Genomic DNA, 27,356 nt, shown 5'->3' on the forward strand with positions numbered 1-27,356 from the left:
CAGCATAAGGGACATAACTTACAGTCAATAGGGCAGTGTTCCTTGTGCTGATACCTCCTCCTCCATCAATGGGACCCCCCCACCACCGTAATTTTCTGGTGTGGCTGGGGTAAACTATTGTGCGCCATTTTTCCCTACAGGTGGGCTTTTAATAAAGCTTACCTGTAGGTTAAATGAATATCTCTTAAAGATGCACCGTTTAGGAGATATTCCAACGAGCAGCAGCCGGCGATGTCATTAGCGCATGAGCTCTGAAGGAACTGTATACCTGTGCCATTCCTTCAGAGGTCTGTGCTGTGCCTGGGGCTCCCGCATGCATGCGCGGGAGTGACGTCATCATGCCCGGTGTAACGTTAGAAAACCATACCCCGTGAGAAATCCATACCCACGTCACTTCCTGTCAGGAACAGCTGAGCAGCGTAGCAGTACGCATGCTCACAGTCCCGGATACGTCATGAACAGCTGAGGAGCTGACAAGTGCGCGTGGATTTTTCACGGTAGTGTGTGTAACGTTACACCGCATCAGCTGTTGCGGCGTTTACATTAAAGTTTACATTAAAACAGCTCGGCTGCAATATGAGTCATCTCCGCTCCTACCCCTGTCACTTCCCTGATCTCGGCTAGTAAATGTAAAAGCGGCGGCGGGTCTATGAAATCTAAATGACGATCTCGGCTGTGATTTATATTTTCATACACCCGCCGCCGCTTTTATATTTACTAGCCGAGATCAGGGAAGTGACAGGGGTAGGAGCGGGGATAACTCATGTTGCAGCCGAGCTGTTTTAATGTAACCGCCGCAACAGCTGAGGTGGTCTAACGTTACACACACTGCAGTGAAAAATCCATACCCTCCGAGCATGCGCACTAGTAAGCTCCTCAGCACGTAGGTGCTGACATAGGTGCACCGGAAGGGACGAGGGTATGGATTTTTTTACGGGTATGGTTTTTTCACGGAACACCGGCAAATCAGATGCCCGAAGCCCACAAACCTGGAAAGAAGATTGGGCAAAGATGGAAGCCCTTTCAGCAATGACAGTGCACCACTGGAGGCCTTAGTTTTAAGGTATTTCATAATATACTAATATACAATACATACTAGCACATTATTTTATTACCTTGCAGGGGGAAACCGTTTTTTTTTTTTCTTATTTACTACTGTTTTAATAACTGTTACAGGCAGCTGTCACAAGTGCCCGACTATACCCTTTCTGCCCACTCCTCCATTCATAAAAGCCAGGACTACAACTTCTATAAATAAAAAATATTCTATAATATGAGGAATGTGTGGATGATTAAAAGGTCCACCCCCTCAATTCATAGATCCTTTTTCGTTCATAGAAACGTTAGTATCGTCTTCTACAGTATGAATGGAGGAGCTCGGCGGAAAGGGAGGGTACAGCCCGGCACTCTTGATGACAGACTGTGACTGCTTCTATTCAACCCCTTCCTACAAAAGGTGCAGAATGGCTTGGGGGAGGTTCACAAAAGCTGTAATTGGGCTTAAAGCATTCATTCATTTTTTTTGGAGATGGGATTTCATTTCTAGTTAACTTTTTATATTCGTTTACTAGCCTACATTTTATGGATAAAAGACAGTTATATTTATATAACCTTACTTTTCTTTTTCTATTTTTTACTTTTTTATAAGTATTTTAGACCTTCGTCTGCTTTGTTTTTTTATCAGGTGTCTGGACATAAAGGAGCCATGAAGATTGTAGAAAAGCTTCAGTCTCTTGAAGTGAAACTTGTGTTTGTAGTAGATGAGGGGTTGGCAGTCGTAGATGGCGTTATTCAAGGAGTAAAGAGACCAGTGGCTTTGTATGTTACACAAGGTTATATTAAAACATGTAAACGGAACACTATTTATGACCATTTGTCTACATAAGGGTATCAAGCCTCATTAGTAAATCTAAACCTGGCCATGTGTACCTTGATAACCTTTCTCCACTGTCCATGCATCTCAGTCTTTTACAGGTTTATTCATAATCCTATGGGGATCGATTAAACCAATGGGTGCATATATAAAAAGAAGAGAAGGTTGGGACTTTGAGTGAGAGGCGTGACCAGGCTGACAGAGAACAATCGGCATGTTTATTGGTACATATAGTTCAAATGGCATATACAATGTTTTACAAAAAATTGTTGCATATTAGGAGAGCGAATAAGTGATCCCATAGTCCAATTACATAGAGATCAACAGAGTAGGATTCCATATATGGTAGAGTATTGGAGAGTATACATAGTATCACAAACTGGGATTCCAAGTAGTAATAATATAGTGGTAGGATTTAGAACATTATGAGCTCAACGCGTTTCGTGGCCCGAATCGCCACTTCGTCAGGAGCAGATGAAAAAAATCTAAAAAGAAACATATAAGGAAATTGGCACAATGCTGATAATATGTATTGGAAAAAAGGGAGAGGGAGAAGGGGCAGACCCCCAAACATACCCACACTTATACGAGGCTCAGCTGGTGATCCACCCTCCCTTCCAATCATCAGCTGAGCCTCGTATAAGTGTGGGTATGTTTGGGGGTCTGCCCCTTCTCCCTCTCCCTTTTTCCAATACATATTATCAGCATTGTGCCAATTTCCTTATATGTTTCTTTTTAGATTTTTTTCATCTGCTCCTGACGAAGTGGCGATTCGGGCCACGAAACGCGTTGAGTTTATGATGTTCTAAATCCTACCACTATATTATTACTACTTGGAATCCCAGTTTGTGATACTATGTATACTCTCCAATACTCTACCATATATGGAATCCTACTCTGTTGATCTCTATGTAATTGGACTATGGGATCACTTATTAGCTCCCCTAATATGCAACAATTTTTTGTAAAACATTGTATATGCCATTTGAACTATATGTACCAATAAACATGCCGATTGTTCTCTGCCAGCCTGGTCACGCCTCTCACTCAAAGTCCCAACCTTCTCTTCTTTTTATCTATTGAACCGGGATGGAGTCGCACGGCACTCCCACTGTGCGCCTCATTTAAAGTCCCAAACCTCCCCCCCCCCCCCATGCAATGGGTGCATATACATGCAGATGCAGTAAGAATTCTCTGTTGTCCTTTGAGGGGCGCAATACTTCATATTCATGAACCATGAGTTATACTGTCACCTAAAGGAAGATTAGACACGAGGCACAAAAAAAAAACAAAAAAACAGGAAACTGCTGCATTTGTCAGGCCAGATGTTACTTAAATCTATACATTCACTGCAGCTTCTTTACCATTGCAGTTGACTTATTTGTTTTTTGCTCTGAAGACTCACCTCACTAAAATGTGCTGGCTGCATGTTGCCCAGATGCTGTGGCAGGTAGCAGCTCCTATGGTGTGACAACAGCATTCTCTTTATTGTTTCATTACATTTCTGAATGTTGGTACTTGATTCTATTTTGGTGCCTGCAGTGCTGGAGATCACAGTTCTTGCTGTTGCTTTTTTCAGACCTGTACCCTCATTATCTGTCAAAGTCATGGGGTCTGATCTGTCACTCACTCATGAGTATCCCACTTAGAGACTGTGAGATAGTGCCATGGGGTGCATAGGAGTGGTGGTTTATCTTATCTTCCCTACCACTGTTTTATTGTCCTTGCTATCTGGCAATGGCTGACACAAGGCAGGGGACCATTTGCCAGGCGACCAATGACAAACAGCTGATGCAGTCTGTTCACTGCATGCACTGCCTGAAAATGAAAGTTTGACAGCGCTTCCATGTGCACATTATATGACACCTGTAAGTTCTCATCTGTGCTTACCCCTTTTGCCACTGCCTCTGAGGCATTCATTTTGCCATCTAGTCTGCAATACCTTGTGGTAGAAGTGTTTTCTACCACTATGGAAGACTTGTGTAGTAAGGTACTCAGCTTGTGACACAATCAGACCACATGGGCTGCAAACAGTGCCCTTATCTCCCTCCCCTGTATTACCTTTTGAATTCAGATTCAGAGATACCAGCCTCTGCTTAGCCAGATGTGGATCATTCCATAGACTTATGTCCCTGAGGTAGAATCCTTACCTCCACTTAGTAAAAAAAACATTGCCTTTCATTTTGGCCTCTAAACAGAGAAACTGCCATGGTCATACAAAAGAAAATATATATTTAGATAAGGTTAAAACTGTAACCTATTGTAACAGAATTGTACAAAATATTAACTTTAATACATTTAATCAAAACCGTGCAAACTGTGGTGCAATGTAAAAAACCAGCATGGTGCCTGAGTGTCAGTGCTTAGGATCCTGTCCCGCAGAATGGTCCCTCAATCAGGAGGTGTCGCAGATCCTCTGTCTTCATTGGGGGATGCTGGACATAGACATGATGGTGCTTCATCTCAACAAGAAAGTGGAATGGTTTGTAGCCAGGAAAATTGTGATCCTCTCCAGAACACCATGATGTACATTCCACTTCCAAGTTGTACTATCGGACCTGAAAAGCGTATTCTTAGTGCAGATCTCAGGGCTTTCATGCTCACCCGGAAGGGCTTAGTATGCTGGTCTAATCCGACTGCTTACTGACCCACTGTGATATTTACAAGATTGGCCAAATATGCTGTCTCAAGGTCTGATCTTGCACCCTGCCTTTCAGTCACTGATTTTAATTGCATGGCTGTTAAATCCCAGTTACTGAGGGATTGTTACCCTTGAACTTTTTCGGTGGAGAGATTTCTCATTTCTCTTTTGTTCATTGACAGACACAGCTCCAGAATCATCTTAACCATTGGGTTATTCTGCCCCCATACAGGAGTAGGACACTAGGCAGGAAAAAGCTTTAGTTTGAATAACCACTAAATACTGTATAGGGGCTACTCGTGCGCTTGCTGTTTGTGAATGCTGTGATGACTTTCAATTCTCAAATAAATGCAAAGTTCTTGTAACCCAATAAATATACAAAAAAGGAATACATATATGTGCATCAAGTATAGTGCAAATAGGCAATATTTAAATGAATACTATATCCCGTCCAATTATGGTGCAAACATTGTGCAAAAAAATATATAAAGTGCTTGTGCTTAATAAAGTCCATATAAGTGTAGCGTGACTTTTCAGTGATCACAGTTCAAATTAAATGATTCTTTGTGCCAAGAATGGAAATAGGTGCAAGTGCTCAATGCCGGTCTGTTGATCTGCCTTATAATAAATAAATAAATGGCGCCAGTCACTCTCCACCCTATGAAGGTAGTAGATGCTTCACTCACTAAATGTAGTTGGTCATAGATGCCTTACAGCACTATGACCAAACACCACTTGATTGGCCACTAGGACCAGGATAGGTACCCACTCCTGGTATGGTCCCCTCGTTCCCCGTGAATAGCAGGTTCCACCTCCTCTTTTCTCACCACATAACGCCAAGGCAAGGGTATAGAGAAAGAAGCTCCAGATAGTGTATTACGTTCTCAAAGCTTTATTTTTTTTGTTTTATCTTTTATCAGAAACAAGTAAAAGCAGTGCATAAAAATGAACCCTGTGAGCAGTCACAAGTCAGTGACCTAAACGCAATAGGTGGGTGCCTAAACGTTTCACCAGACCGTATCCCTTTGAAGAGTCCCTGTTAAAAAAGTGGACAGTCCCACCTGTGGGGGATTCTCAGGTTCCAGGCTGAATAAATCCACTCTAATCCGGTGGAGGAGTCTCCGGCTTTTAAAGACCCCTTTGCCAGGAGAGCCGAGACTTTGGTCCGCTACATGTTTTCTGTGCCCGGTGTTCACCATAGCATTGGTGTCCCAGACTTTAACAGAGTGGGCAAAGCTTTTGCACCAGGATCTGGAGGGGGAAGAGCTTCCCCCTGCCCTTGCGGAGATGGCGGACCAGTTGGTCCAGGGGTTGCAGTTTGTCTGTGATGCTTCTCTGGATGCGGCTCTCTTAGTTTTTAGGCTGTCCATGACAGCAGTGGTCCTTCGCCACATGATATGGATGATATCATTATTGGTCTTACAGGGGGGGGGGGGGGGAGTACTCTTCTTCCACAGGCTGCCAGGGGTAAGGAGTCTCATTGCAGATGTGGCCCCTTTTTTTCTTGGCTTGTATGCGGCCTTTTCGTCTCTTAGGATCTCAAGACAAAGAATCTAAGTCTGTCACGACCTCCTCCGGAGGTTCAAAGAGGACCTGGTATGGTAAGCCGAGAGCGGGTTCTTCTAGACCTGCAGTCAAGCCCTCTTCTGTCTGAAGGGGTGCCTTCACCCCTGTTTGAGGTGGGGACGTCTTTGTTTCTTTCTGGACCCATGGACCTCCCTGATTCAAGACAGTAGAGTCCACAAGCTGATTCAGTCTGGCTACAAGATCGAGTTTTGGTCTTATCCTCCAGTGAGGTTCTTTCCTTCCAACCTGCCTTTGTCCCCAGACCGCCTGCAGGATCACTTTGGGGCTGTGCAAGACTTTCTACTATAAGGGGTGATTGTTCTAGTTCAAAAATTGGAACGTTTTCAAGGTTTCTAGTCAAACTTGTTTACAGTTCCCAGGAAAGAAGGTAAGGTACGTCCAATCCTGGACCTCAGGACTTTGAACCACTTTGTGTGGGTACAGAAGTTCCAAATGGAGTCCATTCGTTCGTTAGTGGCATCTCCACATCAAAGGACGCTTACCTTCATATTCCAATATATGTCAACAGGCTCTTTCCTGTTGTCCCTGCGCGGTGCACTTGGGAACTGCGATGTGCTCCTGCCACCTCCATTCCTAATCCCTCCCCTACCTCGACCTTGCATCCGGGTGGGGGCAGGGGTTCATTGGCGGCCGCGGCGCATCGGTGCCACGCTACTCCGTGCGTGACGTGACGTCCTCTCGGGCGTCTGCGTTCTCAACACGTGACATTTCATCGCATTCTTTACAGGATGACCGGTCCGGGCAGCGGATGTTGGCCTGTACGGTTTCCCATTTCTTTGAATAGCACCATGATGCTGGGAGCTTTCTCTGCTGAGGCACTGCTGAGAATACTCATGTAGGTCACTTCTTTTTTTCTTTTATTTTCTATTTGGTATTTCGATCACTATCCATAGTCATAGCACTTTGTTTATTTTTTGTCACTATTTACTGGGGGTGCTTTCCATTCACTTGATTTTTTCTTGCACTGATATAATGGCCATTAATGATGGCCATGCTATGTTACTTGGTGGTGATGATTTACACTGCTCGATTTTCTTCCACAACTTTTCACCTTACATGGGCTATCCACATATACTGTATATGCACACTTATTTATTCTATCTCCTTACACCTTGCTCTTGAGTCCCACCTTATTCCGTCCTATCACTTATGGTTATTTTACAGTCATAACCTTTGATATATATTACCTATATATATCTTTATAGAGCTCTAATTGCCTCCCAACTGAATTCTCTCAGACCCCTATGAAGACCCTCATACCCCTACATGGGCCTTATGCTCTAGCCTGGGCATGGGTTTTGCTCCCTCAGTTCCCATCTGGATGTTTTGCTGGACGGCTCGCAGCCTCACTGACAGCTAACACTCAATTGTAAGTTTTTTTCTCAGTTACTTTTTTCCCCCCTTTTTTTCCCCCCCTTGTTTTCGGATACAGTATTATTTCTATATATATCCCTTCCAGATATTGGGACCAAGCCTCTCCTGATGAAGTGAATTTTATTTCACGAAACGCGTTGAGCATTAGAAGGCAACCCACAACTGCAAGCTCTACTATACACTCCATCATCTGTTTCCGAAAATTATCTACATTATATACATACATCAAATATGCTATTTTTTATTATTATTTTTATTTTTTATGTACTGGATCATTATTTCAATACTTCAAATATCATGTATTGTATCATGTATTGTTTCATTATATAGTTCATGAATTTTCTTCATGTGTTTTCCATTCAGATATACTGTTGTTACCCGCCACGGATCTGTTAATAAACGCATTATGTTAATTTATCTACTTTCTTTGTGCTTACCAGCACAGGTTTATGTACCATTATATACTGGGCGCACCTCATATAAAGTCCCAACCTTTTTGAACACTATGTGTTCTTATTTTAATACTTATGCATTTAGGGATGGAGACTCAATCGCACGAGTCTCATTTAAAGTCCCGCCATTCCCTTTATCCCCCTCCCTCTCCCTCATTTATTATTCCAATATATGTAGGTCATCCGCTTTTACTCTGCTTTGCCGTGGGTGAGGAGCATTATTAATTCATGGCATTACCCTTTGGTCTCGCCTCAGCTCCTCGGGTATTCACAAAAGTATTGGCACCGGTGTTGGCATTGTAGTGGCAGCAGGGGTTTGCGGTACTGGGTACCTGGACAATCTTCTTCTGTCAGCTCTAATGGATAATCTGGAAATTACTGTGTGGACTCTGCAGGAGTTCATTTGGAAATTGAACCTCCAAAAATCTGCTCTGGTTCCGTTCCCCAAGGTCGAATATCTGGGTCTGATTCTGAACTCGGCTTCAGCCAGGGTGTTTCTTCCAGGGAAAAAACTCCAAAAGCTGCGTGATGCGATTTGGCTCCTGTTGTCCAGCAGTCAGTCATCTTTCAGAACTTGCATGCGGGTGCTATGCCTGATGGTGTCTGCCTTTGATGCGGTTCCGTTTGCACAGTACTACTCAAAGCCTCTGCAAAGAGAGAATCTTGCCAAGTGGGGCAAGAATCCACAGTCGCTAGACAATCTGATCCTGTTGAGCCAGGATACGAGAGGGTCCCTGATATGGTGGCTTTGCTCACCAGCGCTTCGACAGAGAAAATCCTTCCTTCCCCTGTACTGGACGGTGGTCTCCATGGTTCGCAGCCTGTCCGGGTGGGGAGGTGTTTTGGGCAAGGATGTGCTCAAGGGGTCTGGACTCTGGAGGAGTCAAGACTACCGATCAATATACTGGAACTTCGGACAATAAGATTTGTGTGGCTCATTGGACAAATCACCTTTTAGGTGTGCCCGGTTAAGATTCAATGGGACAATGCCACGACTATTGCGTATGTCAATCACCGAGGGGCACAAGAAATGTCCTGGCCGCTCGGGAGGTAGCCCGCATTCTAAGGTTCAGCTGTGTCTCCGGTGGGGAACTTCCGAGGTGGACCTGTTGGCTTCTCGTCTCAACAGGAAGGCATATAAAATTGAGGCTAGGTCTCAGGATCCTCTGGCCTACGCCACAGACACACTGGTGGCTCCTTGGGAACCGAATCATCTGATATATGCCTTTCCCCCGCAAAAACTTCTCCCGAGTCTTCTGCGAAGGATCAGGGCAGAAGGGATCCGCTCATCCTAGTGGCTCCAGACTGGCTTTGTCGGTCTTGGTACACCGATCTGGTATGTCTAGTCGCCAATGCCCCTTGGAGACTTCCTCTCAGAGAAGATGTATTGGCCCAAGGGCCAATCTTCCATCCTGCCTTACAATTGCTGGCCTTAACGGCTTGGCTGTTTAAAGCCAGGTGCTGAAGGATAGGGGGTTGAAAATCTACCTCTAGGAAGATTTACCATCGCGCCTGGAAGACGTGGTGCGAGTCTCATGGGGGTCATCCCCATTCCCATTTGGTGGCTCGGCTTTTGGCATTTCTCCATCAAGGTGTTGAGCAGCACCTGGCCTTGGGTACCGTCAAGGGCTAGGGTTTCAGCCTTGGCAGTCTTCTTTTACCATCTTTTGGCTACACATTCTTTGGTTCGCACCTCTATTCAGGGGGTTTGCCATTTGGCTCTCCTAGTAAGGTATCCGTTGCCTACGTGGGATCTCAATTTGGTGCTGTCGATTCTCTAGTAACTGCCTTTTTAAATATATTTCTGAGCTTCCTCTGCTTACAGCAATTTTAGCGGGACTACGACATTGCGACGGACAGATCGGATACATAACTGACATTTTTTACACTTTTAGGGGGACCAGTGACATTTATTACAGTAATCAGTGCTAAAAATATGCATCGTTACTGTACTAATGACACTGGCAGGGAAGGGGTTAACACCAGGGGTGATCAAAGGGTTACATGTGTCCCTAGGGGGTGCTTTCTAACTGTGTGGGGAATGAACACAGGGACCTGTGTTCCTAAATAGGAGGGATGCAGGAGCCCTGTGTTCATTACTGACAGAACAGCGGTCTGCCGTATTACAATCGCAGCCACCGGACCCGCAGATCAGCTTCCCCTGTGGCAAATGGGCGCTTGCGTGCCCCCACTCGCGGTCCCGTGAAGCAATGTACAGTTATGTTGTTTTGCGGAAAAAAGATCCGACCTGCCACAGTATACAGTATACAGTATGTACTGGTGGCGGTCGGCAAGTGGTTACAACTGACCAGTTCAGCAGAGGGACTTCCTTTTAAAGTGTATTTGGTGATGTGTTTCCTGTTCCTGTTGGAGGAGGTGCCTATCTCTCATTGGCTTTCTTGGAAGACTCAGGGAAATAGTTACTGGGAAGTCTAACTCCCGTTTTCTGTAAAAAGATCTGTAAAAAAACGGTATCATCCGCTCTGCTAAAACCTTAAAATAAGAGGCCTATCAGTGCTATGAAATTACAGATACTTGTTCAGTACTGATTTTTCCATTTCTACTGCTAAATAAGGGGCCACACAGCAAAAGAACATTAACTGTAACTTATGCAGGTAAAATGTCAGTTACCATATAGACAATATTAGTAGCCAAATAGACAGAATGTCAGTTACCATATTTTTTAGTGAATTTTGCCATGTCTTTTTTTATTCAATGGCACCTATAATTTGTTTTCTATATACACATACTCTGTTTCTTTAGAGTCGGCACCTCTGAAAAGGGATCCATCACACTCAACCTGACTGTAAACAAGCCACCTGGCCATTCTTCAATGCCTCCTGCCGAGACTAGCATTGGGATCCTTGCAGCAGCTGTATCCAGGTAAAAAGCTACAGTATGTACAGAAAGTAATTAACTGTCACTGTATGTGGAAACCACCCTTTCAGACATAGTAAAGAGTAAACATGATGCAAGGTTTCTTGTTTTTCAAAACTGCTATCAAATTAGAAAGCCATATCCCCTATTAAATACTAACACTGACTTCTTTACAATTACTTTGTCATGTTTATCCTAAGATACTTGTTCCTAAGACTTGCTGTGATTTTCATCATAATTAGACATTAAAGCGACTGTTGCATCACAGAAAAAGATCTAAAGGACTCCCTGCAAAAGATGACACTGAATAATTATCCCTCCAGTGGATGGCTAGTTTATACTCTGCTTTCTTCAAGCAGTAAAGCTTCCCACAAAGTCTTCAGCATTCAACGCTTAAAGAATTGTCCAAAAGCATAAAAGAGCCTTGTCCATAACTGGTACTGCTTGAAACTAGAGTTTGGCCTGGCTGCCCTTCAGACAAATAATATCTGTGGGAGATTCATAGGGGTGTTATATATAGACACACACAGGTGTTTACACTGAGGTCAGTGTCCATACTGGACACTCCTTGCTTTCACTACCTCCCTCCTTGGCTATTGTGCCCATCACTCTGACAGGCGCATGGGCAAGGAGTTTTGTAGAAGTAGGTAATAGGCGAAGCATGATGAGGAACTGACAGTCTTGTTCTCTATCAGGTCTGCCTTGCTGGTTATTGCCAGTGCAGAGTATGTGGTTGGATCCATAGTCGCTAATCAGTCTAGTATGCCCACTGCCATGTGCTGCCAATCAAAAGTTGGACCAGATGGGGAACTCAGTTCCTCATCAGGCTCTGCCCACCCAGTGACACAAGTCAAGTATGTGCATTGCCATATTTATGTAAAGACATCACCAATATCTCTGGTTCCTTTTTGTTTATATTCAACGTTTAGCCTGGAAATCTCCCATGCACATGCACCACTCTCCATACACCGGACCATATCTGGTCTTAATTAACTTCTGTTTACTAATCAGGCAACTGGTGATAATTCTTTAAGAATTTGTCACTGCCACAGCGAGTGGCGATACAAAGAAATATCTGAAATTGGTGCACATGTCAGTGTTATTACTGACACGGGAGCAAATGCTTGCAGGAATTGGAGGCAGGTAGATCTTAGTGAAACTAGCCAAAATATAACTGTCATCATAGCTTTATTGAGTTCCCCCTTCAGGAAAAATGGCAAACTTATGCATTTATTTGCCTCCATATAAACCAATTACCAGTAATGCACTCCCTACCCTTTGAACAGTTGTCAGGTGACTTAGAAGGGCCAATATTAAGGGTTTTCTTATATGCCAGCCCCCTCCCTATAAAATTCAGGGTTCCCAGCAGGCCTTTGCGAGTTTGAGGACCATAAAAGTAGATAGAAACAGCTGTGTTTACAGGGAAAAATAGTTGCTGGTATACATTGCTCGCTATTTAGTGCTATATGTACAGATGTACAGTACTGTATTGTGGTGCATAGCAGTTTGGTTGGTATTGCCTGTACCCCCCCCCCCCCCTTGTTCACTCTTCTGTATTGTGATGCAGAACTATGAGTTGCTGGCTGTTAGGGTCAGCTTTAGGACCCCACCCTTTGCATTTTTTTTTAATACTTTTTCATATATACTATATAAATTTGTGCAGTTTTAGGCAGATGTAACAAAATGCTGTAAATTAGGAATACTAAAGAAATAGACGTGTTTGTAGTTTATTTTTATCAACTAACTAAATGGAAAGAAAATTAACATTCGAGAAATCCAAATCATATCAATATTTGGTGTGAACACCGTTTACCTTCAAAACAGCATCAGTGCTTCAATTCTGCACACAGTTATTGAAGGAACTCACCAGGTAGGTTGTTTAAAAATCATGGAGAACTAACCATATCTTCTGTGAATGTAGACTGCCCCAAATCTTTCTGTCTTGTCATATAATCCCAGACAAACTCAATGATGATGAGATCACGGATCTGTGGGGGCCAATTTATCACTTCCAGGACTCATTGTTCTTTATGCTGAAGATAGTTCCTAATGACATTGGCTGTACTCTTGGGGTCATTATCTTGCTTCAGAATAAATTTGGGGCCAATCACACACCTCCCTGATGGTATGGCATGGTTGAGTATCTGCCTGTATTTCTTAGCATTGAGGATACCATTGACCCTGACCAAATCTCCAACTCCATTTGCAGAACTGCAGCCCCAAACTTGCAAGGGTGCTTGACTTGACCATGCTTCCCTATTGCCTGTAGACATTTATTAGTGTACTGCTCTCCAGCCCTTCAATGAACAAGCTGCCTCTTAATACTTCCAAATATTTCATATTTTGATTAATCAGTCCAGAGCACCTGCTGGCATTTTTCTGCACCCCAGTTCCTGTTTTTGTGCATAGCTAAGTCGCTTAGCCTTGTTTCTATGTGGGAGATATGGCTTCTTGGCTGCAATTTTTCCATGAAGAGTACTTCTTGCCAGCACTAAAAATAAAAAAAACTGGGATTACCTATGTTAAGAAGACAGGAATAAACACATTTTTTACTAATAATTCAATTATTTAAAGATTATTATTATTTTTTTTTTACATACTGTCATCCAGAGTAGTTCAATGTCACCACAGTCACATTGTATTACTCTTGGGGTGATGGGTGATGTTTTTTTTTTTTTTAACACATGGATGATCACTGTTATAAGTAATAGTGGTGCAGGGTGTTGTGATTTGCCCAGGTATCATGTGATAACTGTAAGCCAATGACAGCATCACAATAGTAAGTAAGCGGTGATGAATGAAAGCCATTCATGACAGTTTTGCTTACATTTATTCATGTAATCGCTGTCTGTGCAATAGTCCTTTGTTTTTCATGTGAAAGATTTACTCTTTATGGTGTGGGTCATGTGACTTTGCAAATGCAGTCTACAACAGATTGCCTATATACTGTTTATAATGTCTAGCTTTTTCTGTGACATACAGTATATACAATTTAAATATGGATTTTGGGGATAAAAAGGTGCATGCAGTGTTTCCTTTTCAAAATGAGGCCTAATCCAGCTGCCTAGATGCAGACTAGTAACATATAACCACTTGCCGGCCGCAATGTGTATATAAATGTAAGTGGTTTACTGGGGGTTATGGCTGAAGCTATTACATAGTTACATAGTTACAAAGACATCAGTCCATCCAGTTCAACCTATGATGTGTGTGTGTGTTTGCTGTTAACCGTTCATTGTATAGCCCTGTATGTTGTGGTCTTTAAGGTGCCTATCTAATAGTTTTTTGAAACTATCGATGCTCCCTGCTGATACGACTGTTTGCGGAAGAGAATTCCACATCCTTACTGCTCTGACAGTGAAAACCCCCCTACGTACTTTAAGGTTAAACCGCCTTTCCTCTAGTTTTAGTGAGTGGCCAAGTTTCTTATTGTATTCCCTTTCTCTAAATAGTTTGTTCCTTATGCTAGGGTTGCCAGTACAGTATTTGTACATTGATATCATATCCCCCCTTAATCGTCTCTTCTCCAGAGAGAATAAGTTCAGTGCTTGTAGTCTTTCCTCATAGCAGATGTCCTCCATTCCCCTAATTGTTTTTGTTGCCCTTCTCTGGACTCTTTCCAGTTCCAGCACATCCTTCCTGAGGACCGGTGTCCAGAACTGGACAGCATACTCCAGATGTGGCCGGACCAGAGTCTTGTAGAGTGGGAGAATAATCTCTTTATTTCTGGAGTGAATCCCCTTTTTTATAAATCCCAGTATTCTGTTGGCTTTGCTTGCAGCGGCTTGGCATTGCATGCCACTGCCAAGCCTGTTGTCTACTAGTACCCCCAGGTCCTTTTCCATCTTAGATTCACCCAGAGGTTCCCCCCCTAGTGAGTAGCTTGCTTTCTGGTTTCTGGCACCCAAGTGCATTACTTTACATTTTTCAACATTAAACCTCATCTGCCATGTAGTTGCCCACCCCATTATTTTTTTCAGGTCCTCTTGTAAGGTTTCCACATCCTGCATAGAAGATATTGGCATGCTGAGATTGTACTAGATATCCCCTCCTCTAGATCAGGAGACTCAGACAGCCAGTGACTGAAGGGGGACTGCAGACACAACGTGACAGACACCAGGCGGTGGGAACAGTACTGGTGGCGTGCGGGGACTGACTGACCGGACAGGAGACAGCAGAAACGGGAGTGTGCTGAATCAGCTGTTTGGCTGAGTGAGGGGGAGGGGGATCACACAGACAGGCACAGACAGTGCGTAGAGAGACTGACAGGGGGAGGCTGCAGGATCTTCCATCAGACGAGGACAGACCAGGGCAGACAAGCAGTAGATTTGACAGTACCTAATACCTTGATACCTGCAGCGGCGGAGGACCCGGAGGGACTGAAGAAGGAACAGGACGTGAGTAGGTGACCAATCAGCTGATCAGCTGTTAAGCTGCTGGGGGTGAAGTCAGAAGGAACTGTGACTGACTGTTACTGTGCTGTGACTGGACTGTGACTATAGCTGTGCCCTGACTGTACTGTGATTGTACTGTGACCGTACTGTGACTGTAGCTAGCTATACTGTAGCTGTACTGTAACTGTACTGGGACTGTGACTGTAACTGACTGACTAAACTGTGGGTGTAAAGTAGTATCTGAGCATCTGCGAGAACCTAGCGGTACCTGAGCATTTGGGAATAACTGTAAGTGCCTGAGTGTGAGTGCTGTGCGTCTGAGAGTGCTGTGCGTCTGAGAGTGCTGTGCGTCTGAGAGTGTTGTGCGTCTGGGAGTGTTGTGCGTCTGGGAGTGTTGTGCGTCTGGGAGTGTTGTGCGTCTGAGAGTGTGGTGCGACTAAGTGTCAAGTGAGTGTAGCGGAGTACCAGAGGGTGAGAAGGTAGAGTTAGGAAGTCAGGAAACAGCCACACAGGACAGACTTTAATTACTAAATCCCCATTAGATTAGTAGGTACAATGCCTGGCGGGTGTGTAGATGCGACTCAGTGTACATCTTGTGATATGTATGCGTTCCTCGATTATGCGATCGAGGGCGAATACAAATGCGCAAAATGTAAGCACGTTGCTTCCCTGGAAGCTCAAGTCCTGAATCTAGGGAAGCAGCTGGCAACACTGAGCCAAATGTCCATACTGAAGGAGAGCCAGGACCGTACCAGTCAGATGCAGGTTGTGGCCTGCACAGAGGTGGGCGGAGTATTGGAGGTGCAGGCATCAGAGCAGAGTAGAGGGGTGACAGTTAGGAGGGGTAGAAGGGGACATGGCAAGGAGCCTGATCCTGGGCTGGAGCACCCCAATAGATAAGCCCCATTGCGTGATGTTGGGGAAACTAGTCAGGGACCAGCATTGCTGGAGCAGAGCGACGCCCCCTAGCTGCCAGGGGAAGAACTCCTCCAGTGAGGCCGGGAGAAAAGGAAAGGAAAGACAGGTGCTGGTGGTAGGGGACTCAATTATTAGAAGGACAGACAGTGCAATCTGTCACAAAGACCGTGTGCGCCGAACAGTCTGTTGTTTACCGGGCGCTCGGGTTCGGCACATCGCGGATCGGGTGGACAGATTACTGGGTGGGGCTGGGGAAGACCCAGCTGTCATGGTACACGTGGGTACCAATGACATAGGCAGAGGAAGATGGAGAGTCCTAAACGATTTCAGGGACTTAGGCGCTAAGTTGAGGAGTAGGACCTCCAAGGTAGTATTTTCAGAAATACTACCTGTACCTCTAGCCACACCAGTGAGGCTGAGGAGCTGGTGTAGTAAGGAGGGTTTCGGGTTCCTGGAGAACTGGGCCGACTTCTCAGTCGGCCACCAGCTCTATGGTAGGGACGGATTTCACCTAAATGGGGAGGGTGCAGCCGTACTGGGTGAGAAGATGGCCGAAAAGTTAGAGGGGCTTTTAAACTAGGTGATGGGGGGGAGGGGACAGATGTAGAATTAGCCAGTGGAAAGCAAGATCCAGAGGGCAGAAATGGGGACATTAGTGGTAGGGTGTTTGGAGCTCCTAAACCCAGGAGGGGTATGGGGAGAAATCACAAGAGCAGCCTAAAAACATCAAATGAGGATATTTGTAACCGATCACCGATAAACCGATTACGAGGCTTGTATACCAATACCAGAAGCCTGGCTAACAAGATGGGAGAGCTGGAGCTGCTGATGTTTGTGGAGGACTTAGATTTTGTGGGGATAACAGAGACTTGGTTTGACAGCTCTCATGACTGGATGGCGACCATTCAAGGGTATTCCCTTTATCGCAGAGATAGAGAAGGTAAAAAAGGGGGAGGGGTGTGTCTGTATATTAAGAACAGTATACAGGTAAATATGAGGGATGATATTAATAATGGAGCTATGGACGAGGCAGAATCCCTATGGGTAGGAACTTCAAAGGGAAAGCACTGTGGGGAAAGTAATATTGGGCATATGCTATAGGCCCCCCAACCTGAGGAAGGAGGGGGAGGCAGACCTCCTTTTACAAATAGGATTGGCAGCAAGGATGGGAAATGTCATTATAATGGGGGACTTTTAATTATCTAGATATAGACTGGGCAGAAGGAACTGCGCGTTCAGCCAAGGCTCGGCAGTTCCTAAATGTTTTGAAGGACAATTTCATGGGTCAGATGGTGAATGCACCGACAAGAAACAATGCGGTTCTTGACCTACTGATTACCAAATAGGTTAATTAGTTTCAGTGTTAATTACAGAAATAGGAAACACAAGGGCAATATAAGGACACTGAACTTCAAAAGAGCCAATTTCCCAAAACTGTGCTCTGTGCTAGAAAATATCAAATGGGATAGAACCCTTCAAAAGCATACTTAACAAAGGGATTGACCAGTGCATTCCAAAGGGAAATAAATTTAAAAGAGCAAAACTAAACCCTGGGTGGCTAAACTCCAACATAAAAATGCATATTAATGCTAAAGGAAAGGCCTTATAAAATACAAGACTGAGGGGTCATTGGCAGTATTCAAGCATTCAAAGAGTGTAATAAGAAATGTAAAGACGAAATCAGGGCGGCTAAAATAGAACACGAGAGACATATAGCGGAAGAGAGTAAAAAGAACCCCAAGAAATTCTTTAAGTATATAAACAGTAAGAAAGCGAGGCCAGAACACATTGGCCCCATAAAAGACGATAAGGGAGTTTTGGCCACAGAGGACAGGGAAAAGGCGGTAGTGTTAAATTCTTCTTTTCAGTCTTCACAAAAGAATCGGGGGGCTACACTAACTCAGCTTGTAAGGAAAAACTAAACAACACACCTCAGGAAATACCGCCATGGCTAACAGAAGATAGACTTAGAACTAAACTAGAGAAACCGGGACCAGATGGCTTGCACCCGAGGGTTCTTAAAGAGCTCAGCCAGGTGATTGCCAGACCATTATTCTTGATCTTTAAGGATAGTTTACAGACGGGTATGGTGCCAGCTGATTGGAAAAAAGCCAACGTGGTACCAATATTTAAAAAGGGGCCGAGATATATCCCGGGTAACTATAGGCCGGTCAGCCTAACATCAGTAGTCTGCAAGATTTTGGAGGGGATGTTAAGGGACCACATACAAGACTTTAGTAATGAAAACGGTATTATTAGTAGTAATCAGCATGGATTCATGAAAAATCGTTCTTGCCAAACCAATTTATTAACCTTCTACGATGAAGTGAGCTGCCACCTAGATAAAGGTAAGCCTGTGGATGTGGTGTACCTGGACTTCGCAAAGGCCTTTGACACCATTCCCCACAAACGCTTACTGTTCAAACTAAGGAAGGTAGGTATGGACCATAAGGTGAGTACCTGGATAGAGAACTGGCTCCAGGGGAGGTTGCAAAGGGTGGTGATTAATGGGGAGTACTCGGATTGGGCGGGTGTGGAAAGTGGGGTCCCCCAGGGTTCTGTCCTGGGGCCAATCCTGTTTAATTTATTCATAAATGATCTAGAGGAGGGGATATCGAGCAAAATCTCAGTATTTGCAGATGATACTAAACTAAGCATGCCAATATCTTCTGGGCAGGATGTGGAAACCTTACAAGCGGACCTCTGGGTGAGTCTAGGATGGAAAAGGACCTGGGGGTACTGGTAGACAACAGGCTTGGCAGTGTCATGCAATGTCAAGCCGCTGCAAGCAAAGCCAACAGAATACTGGGATGTATAAAAAAGGGGATTCACTACAGAAATAAAGAGATTATTCTCCCACTATACAAGACTCTGGTCCAGCCACAGCTGGTGTATGCTGTCCAGTTCTGGGCACCGGTCCTCAGGAAGGATGTGCTGGAACTGGAGAAAGTCCAGAGAAGAGCAACAAAAATAATTAGGGGAATGGAGGACATCAGCTATGAGGAAAGACTACAAGCACTGAATTCTCTCTGAAGAAGAGACGATTGAGGGGGGATATGATATCAATGTACAAATATTGTACTGGAAACCCTAGCATATGGAAAAACCTATTCAGAGAAAGGAAATACAATAAGATGCGTGGCCACTCACTAAAACTAGAGGAAAGGCGGTTTAACCTTAAAATATGCAGGGGGTTCTTCACTGTAAGAACAGTAAGGATGTGGAATTCTCTTCCGCAAACAGTTGCAGGGAGCATTGATAGTTTCAAAAAACTATTAGATGGGCACCTTTAAAGAACACAACATACAGGGGTATACATTGTGTGGTTAACAGTAGACACACACACACATCATAGGTTGAACTGGATGGTCTGATGTCTTTTTTCAACCTCACTAACTATGTAACTCTGTGATTTATGAATAAATTTAACATGATTGGCCCCAGGACAGAACCCTGGGGAGCTTGACTCCCGAAACACGTTAGCGGTCCTGACTTCAAGGACATGTTCCTGTTTATGCATGGTGGATTCTTGTAACACGCTTTTATTATCTTCATGTCTGTGAGTATGCATTTGGCATTTTATTAAAATTATTAACAGTGTACCACGGGTAATGCACTAGGTGTTTGCGCCTCCTTTCTCTCTTTTTTAAGAACCCTGGGGGACCCCACTTTCCACACCCGCCCATTCCGAGTACTCCCCATTAATCACCACCCTTTGCACTCTCCCCTGGAGCCAGTTCTCTATCCAGGTACTCACATTATGGTCCATACCTACCTTAGTTTGAACAGTAAGCCTTTGCAAAGTCTAGATACCCTACATCCACAGGCTTACCTTTTATCTAGGTGGCAGCTCACTTCATCATAGAACGTTTTTTATGAATCCATGCTGATTACTACTAATTTTATTTATTTAAGGTTCTTATATAGCGCAGTCAATTTACGCATCGCTTTACATATAAATTGCACATTCGCATCAGTTCCTGCCCTCAAGGAGCTTACAATCTAAGGTCCCTAACTCACATTCATACATACATAGTAGGGCCAATTTTATAATTGCTAATAATACCATTTTCATTAATAAAGTCTTGTATGTGGTACCTTAACATCCGCTCCAAAATCTTGCAGACTACTGATGTTAGGCTGACCGGCCTATAGTTACCAGGGATATATCTTGGCCCTTTTTTAAATATTGGTACCACGTTGGCTTTTTTCCAATCAGCTGGCACCATACCCGTCTGTAAACTATCCTCCTCACCTGGCTGAGCTCTTTAAGAACCCTAGGGTGCAAGCCATCCGGTCCCGGTGATTTATTTATCTTAAAGCGGAATTCCACCCTAAAATTATACTTAACCTCCATCTTCTTGCTCCGGGTCACCTGAAAAACAAATGGATAATCGCAATTTTTTTTTTTTTTTTTACTTACCATGTTTAGAAGAAAATATACTTACCTTACTTCCTCTTCCTCTCCTCGGCGGCCACGGCGATTCGTCACTTCCTGGCTTGCAATGATTCCTGGGAGCTGAACGTCATCGCTCCCAGGAATCAATGCGCCTGCACCGTCCCCGATCCGGTGCAGGCGCCATCCTACCTTGCTAAACAGCTTCTGGGCATGCCCAGAAGCTGTGCAGGGATGACGCTGCGGCACCGGAAGTGACGGCGGGGCCGGTGCAGTGCATCGTGGGACCGAAGAAGACGGAAGAGGACACAGAAGAGGATCGCGCTGGCTTCAAGCTGCCCACACCTGAGATGGCAGCGCTGGACAATACATTTTCAAGGTAAGTATTTCTTCTAAAAGGTAAGTGCAACCCGGGACAGATCAGAGGCTAGCCATTGTGGAATGCACTAGCCCTGACTGTCCTGGGGTATTTTTATGAAAAAAACTTTCCCAGGGTGGAACTCCGCTTTAAGTTTCTCTAGTTTAGTTCTAAGTCTATCTTCTGTTAGCCATGGCGGTACTTCCTGAGGTGTGTTGTTTTGTTTGGCCTCACAAGCTGGGTTAGTGTAGCCCCCCAATTCTTTTGCGAAGACTGAAGAGAAGAAATTATTTAAAGACTGAAGAGAAGAAATTATTAATCAACCCAGCATTTTCATAAAAGCGGTCCGAACGGCTAATTAGCTGCTGGATCGCTTTCAGAAGAAGCGGGGGGGGGGGGGGGGAGTCGATCCGCTGCTGTTTATCAGGCATAATGTTTTTACTGGCGCACCTGAGAAATGATCTGATGGTTCGTAAGGCTTGCTATAGAGGTTACCAGAGACCAGATCATCTCTGTTTGCTCTATGATCTTGGAGGACCAGAGATCAAGAAATTTTTATTGGTAGAGGAGAGATTCCATAAAGAGGACTGGTCATCCTTTCTTTATTACAAGGGATGTTTATGTACAGCCATATTCAAATCATGGCACAGATTCTCAATTGTATTGAGCTCTGGGCTTTGACTAAGGTGGTGCAAACAGCACCAAGTACTGACTCCCTGGGGATGCTGTGTCCACCTCAAGAATGAGAAAAAATAATAGTATTTTGTTATGAAAAGAACTTGGAAATTATTTGATACAATGGCGGAGATTTACTAAAAATGGAGCACTCAGAATCCAGTGCAGCTGTTTGTAGTAACCAATCAGTTTCTAACTTCAGCTTGTTGAAATAGGCTTTGAGCATAAAACCTGACAATTAAGCTTTGAAATAAAAAAATGTAAACACCTTTAGACAAAATAAAGATCAATAAAGCACCTGGACCAGATGGCTTACACCCACATGTCCTCAAAGAGTTGAGCTATGTTATTTAAAAGCAATTGTTTCTAATTTCTTGAGACTCTCTTTATTGACTAACTCAGTACCACTAGAATGGTGCAAGGCCAATGTGGTTCCTAGGTTTAAAAAGCTAATTGGTTTTTATGCAGAGCTCCACCAGATCCTTTGTGCACTCGTTTTATTAAATCTTCCCCAATGCGTTTCCAAAACAAAAGTGTCACCCAGTTATCGATTAGGTCTACTTTTATTGGTTATCAAGTTCCATTAGGGCCGCTGAATAATGGGGTACCACCAGCCCTTTTGTACGGGGCCCGATCCCATCAGCTCCAGAGTGGGGAGCCCGGGCAGCTGACAAGCACATTTGCAGCTGCTAAGCTACATTTAGCTCCACAGCCTCCTGTCATTCTCTCACAGTTTGGCTCTGTGCTCTGAATGTTAAGTGCACTCTTCATTCTACTCTCCCAGTCTGACTCGGTCATATTTACTTTGATTTACCTCTGTAACTTTGTTTCTAATCCCCCCTTCTTTCCCTTAGATTCTTGCCCTACTCACTCTGTTATTGCTCCCCATCCCTAATTTCTTTGATTGTGCCCTGTTGTCTCATTGCAGTCCATCACTCCTGTACTTGTGCCATCTGATTTATCCTGTCTCTCTTCTGCTCTAACTGCTCAGCATATATATTCTTATCTGCTCTCTCCCCCTTTCTCTGCCTCCCTGCTACTGTCACAGCCGATCAGCTACATTCCGTTCCTGTAGTTGCCTTTTTTCTCCTACCAGTGCAGCTTAGTGCTCTTTTATGTATCTGGGCTTCCCACTCCTCTCCCCCAGAATGGCACTCTTCAGTTCACTGCTACAAACCTCCCATTCCTCTATATGCAATGCAACTTTGCTTCTTCTCCCCCCTACCCTGTCTTCACCCTACAGACTCCATGCAAATCCATGTACAGTGTTCATCTTCTTCTATTTAACAATTTTACTAACTGATCTAGTTAATGTGCCCCATTTTCTATCACCTATAGCCTAGATCTGGAACCATTATAAGATTCCTGATTGAATCCCACCACTAGTCCAATTGCATCTAAGACTTCAGTCCCATCCCTTCAGTCCTGTTTCCTTACATATAATAACCTTTAGATTATTCACAGAAGTGTTCACCCCACTTGTGATGCAGGAAGGCACGCAAGCGCTTGCATTTTTCCGCACTACAATGAAATGCACTACCTTCTGTAGATGTGCACTAATTCCTAGTGACACCCCCACACATCTAGCAAACGGTGGTGCGCTCACAGCAACCAAAACAAGTGGTTCAGCAGTATGATGCAATTTAGTGTGGCGCACATTAAGGCCTCATGCACACTGGATGTTAGCAAAATGTCAGTAGAAAGCTGTAGCTGTAGAAGGAGTTTTTCAGCTTTTTTGCAGTAGCGTTTTTCAGCTGTAGCGTTTTTTAGCTTTTTTTAGCAAAACTATATTCCCACAAAAAGCTTCTGGCTTTAAAACGTTGATAAATGCAGAATAGCTGTGTTTTTCAGCATTTTTAATCTTTTATCAGAGTTAGAGCTTTTTTACAGCTGAAAAACACCTCTTAAAACCCCCTAGTTCTGGGTGTTTTTTTTTCAGCTAGAAAACGCCCCTGCTAAAAACTGCTGATAACAGCCTATGTGTGCATGGACACATAGGATAAAATTCTGGGGAGTTTACTGGCTGTAGAAAAAAAAAATGACGCCAAAAATAGCAGCTGTAAAAACATTTAGTGTTCATGAGGCCTAAAAATTAAGTCTCCAGTACGTTTTGCACATTCCAGCTCTTTGAAATGAATGGTCTGTGTAAAACTCACCACATGGAAACACGCAAAGAATAGGTACAGTGCATCCAGAAAGTATTCACAGCGCTTCACTTTTTCTACATTTTGTTATGTTACAGCCCTATTCCAAAATGAAATAAATTAATTATTTTTCTCAAAATTCTGCAAACAATACCCCATAAAGACAACAAGAAAGAAGTTTGTTTAAAATCTTTGCAAATTTATTAAAAATAAAAAACGAAAAAAAATCACATTTACATAGGTATTCACAGCCTTTGCCATGAGGCTCAGAATTGAGCTCAGGTGCATCCGGTTTCCACTGAATATTCTTAAGATGTTTCTACAACTTGATTGGAGTCCACTTGTGGTAAATTCAGTTGATTGGACATGATTTGGAAAGGCACACACCTGTCTATATAAGGTCCCACAGTTAACAGTGCATGTCAGAGCACATACCAAGCCATGAATTACAAGGAATTGTCTGTAGACCTCTGAGGCAGGGTTGTTTGGAGGCACATATCTGGGGAAGAGTACAGAAAAATCTCTGCAGCATTGAAAGTCCCAATGAGCACAGTGTAAATGGAAGCAGTTTGGAACCACTAAGACTCTTCCTAGAGCGGGCCGCTCGGCCAAACTGAGTGATTGGGAGAGAAGGGCCTTAGAGAGGTGACCAAGAACCCGATGGTCACTCTGACAGAGCTCCAGCGTTTTTCCCAGTGAGAGAGGAAAACCTTTCAGAAGAACAACCATCTCTCCAGCACCCCACCAATCAGGCATGTATGGCAGACTGGCCAGACGGAAGCCAATCCTCAGTAAAAGGCACATGACAGCCTTCCTGGAGTTTGCAAAAAGGCACTCTGGTCTGATAAAACAAAGATTGAACTCTTTGGCCTGAATCACTAGCATCATGTCTGGACGAAACTAGGCACCGTTCATCACCTAGCCAATACTATCTCTACAGTGAAGCATGGTGGTGGCAGCATCATGCTGTGGGAATATTTTTCAGCGGCAGGAACTGGGAAACTAGTCAGGATCAAGGAAAAGGAATGCAGCAATGTACAGAGACATCCTTGATGAAAACCTGATCCACAGCGCTCTGGACCTCGAACTGGGGAAAAGGTATATCTTCCAACAGGACAACGACCCTAAGCACACAGCCAAGATAACAAAGGCGTGGCTATGGGACAACTCTGTTAATGTCTTCGAGTGGCCCAGCCAGAGCCCAGACTTGAACCCGATTGAACATTTCTGACGAGATCTGAAAAAATGGCTGTGCACTGACGCTCCCCATCCAACCTGATGGAGCTTAAGAGGTCCTGCAAAGAAGAAAGGGAGAAACTGCCCAAATATAGCTGTAGCAAGCTTGTAGCATCATGCTCAAAAAGACTTGATGTTGTTATTGGTGCTAAAGGTGCTTCATCGATGTATTGAGCAAAGGCTGTGAATACTTATGTACATGTGATTTTTTTTTTGTTTGGTTTTTATTTTTAATAAATTTGCAAAGATTTCAAACAAACTTCTTTCACATTGTCATTATGGGGTATTGTTTGCAGAATATTGAGGAAAATAATGAATTTAATCCATTTTGGAATAAAGCTGTAACATAACAAAATGTGGAAAAAGTAAGGCCCTCTGAATACTTTCCTGATGCACCGTACCTTTATGGTGTGAACCCGCTCATAATCCTTTCACTATATTATTTTTTTAAAATTATTTTTCTATGCATATGTTGCTGCATCCCCACTCAATAAATTTTTAATATTTTCAATCTAGCAGGAATTTAGTAAATTATGTTGTATTTTTGTCCAGTAATAATGATTTTAGTGTATTTTTAGCAAAAATATTATTTTGCTAATTTCGGTTAGGGGCCCTGTCAGGTAGGCTGTACGAGGCCCTGTGATTTATAACAGCAGCCCTGAGTTCTGATGTTATAGATTTGTTACATAATTCAGGCAACAAAAACATAAACCTAGCATGTGTACAACAGACATCAAGTAGACAGCAGTACAATGTTTGGAAGCAATAGATGTACAAAATCTGCAGGATAAACTCCAATGAAGTGAGTAATGTAAAAAGAGTGTCTTTAAGTAAACTGTAATATTTAGGACAAGCATTATGTAGTTACAGTACAAGGAATTAAATAAGACATGTAAAAACAAAATCAAGAAGGCTAAAATCGACTTCGAGAGACAAATAGCAGGGGAAAGTAAAAGGAACCCTAAGAAATTCTTTAAATATAGCAACAGCAAAAAATCAAGGTCAGAGCACATGGTACACATTATTAACGATGATGCGAGGATGGTTACAGACGACACAGAGAAGGCAACTGTGCTGAATGCTTTCTTCTCCTCCTCAGTCTTTACACAGGAAAAGGAGAGGTATACTGACCATGACTGTATGGTTGGTAGCACATCACAGGACTTGCCGCTATGGCTAACAGAGGGTAAAATCATGGAAAGGCTTGATAACATTAACACAAATAAATCACCAGGACCTGATGGCGTGCATCCGAGAGTACTCAAATAACTCAGTAATGTTATATCTAGACCACTGTTCCTGATCTTTGCAGATAGTATTTTGACAGGAACTGTACCAGGTGACTGGAGGAAAGCTAATGTGATACCAATATTCAAAAAAGGGCAGAGGCATATCCAGGGAAATTATAGTTTGGTCAGCCTGATGTCAATAGTATGTATATTACTGGAAGGGATGGTAAGGGACTATATTCAAGAATTTGCTAAAGTCAACAGTATCATCAGTAATCAGCACGGGACCTTCTTGTCAAACCAATCTGTTAACATTCTACGAGGAGGTGAGCTGTGAGCTCGATAGGGGGAGACCTATGGATGTGGTGTATCTGGATTTTGCTAAGGCATTCGATACAGTTCCCCACAAACGCTTAATTTGCAAACTAAGGGCTGCAGGCATCGACCACAAGGTTTGTTCTTGGATAGAAAACTAGTTAAAGTGGCGTATCCAAAGGGCGGTGATAAATAACGCATACTCAGACTGGTCTGGAGTGGTATGTGGGGTCCCCCAAGGCTCAGTCCTAGGACCAATTTTGTTCAATTCATTCATAAATAGCATCAAGGACAGGATCATTAGCTCAATCTCAGTTTTTGCAGATGACACAAAAATAGGCAGGGCAATAACTTCACATCAAGATTTAGAATTCTTACAGAATGACCTGAACAACATAAGAGTGGGCAGCTACATGGCAAATGAGGTTTAATGTGGAGAAATGTAAGGTGCTGCACTTAGGGACTAAAAACATAAATGCAAAATACACTTTAGGGGGGAGAATCAAGAGAATCTCTGGGAGAATCAAGAATGGAGAAAGATCTGGGAGTCTTAGTAGAAGATAGACTAAGCAATAGCATGCAATGTTAGCTGCCAAACCCAGCAGAATATTTGCATGCATAAGGAAGGGGATTTATTCCAGAGATCAAGCTATAATCCTACCACTTTATAAAACCATGGTCCGACCACATCTGGAGTATTCTGTCCAGTTCCGGTCGCCAATCCTCAGAAAGGATGTGTTGGAACTGGAGGGAGTCTATAGAAGGGCAACTAAACTGATTAGGGGTTTGGAGGGCCTTAATTATGAGCAGCGATCGTGACCACCAGGACCCGCCGATCGTTCCTAGGAGAGACAGAATGCCAGTCTGCCTATGTAAACAAGGCAGAC

At 43.6% G+C, this 27,356-nt stretch overlaps 1 protein-coding gene across 1 annotated transcript in view; it reads left to right on the forward strand.

Moving 5' to 3' along the window:
- PM20D1 (peptidase M20 domain containing 1) overlaps positions 1–27,356 on the forward strand; it is a gene marked incomplete at its 5' end in the record, with an annotated part of 305,608 nt that overhangs the window by 97,813 nt on the left and 180,439 nt on the right. The window contains 2 exons of the mRNA XM_082244535.1: positions 1,685–1,818; positions 10,691–10,810. Coding sequence (XP_082100661.1) covers positions 1,685–1,818; positions 10,691–10,810 — 254 coding nt within the window. The remainder of the gene's footprint in view (positions 1–1,684; positions 1,819–10,690; positions 10,811–27,356) is intronic.

This window comes from Pelophylax lessonae (assembly GCF_965119305.1).
Source record: "Pelophylax lessonae genome assembly, chromosome: 2".
Classification (NCBI taxonomy): domain Eukaryota; kingdom Metazoa; phylum Chordata; class Amphibia; order Anura; family Ranidae; genus Pelophylax; species Pelophylax lessonae.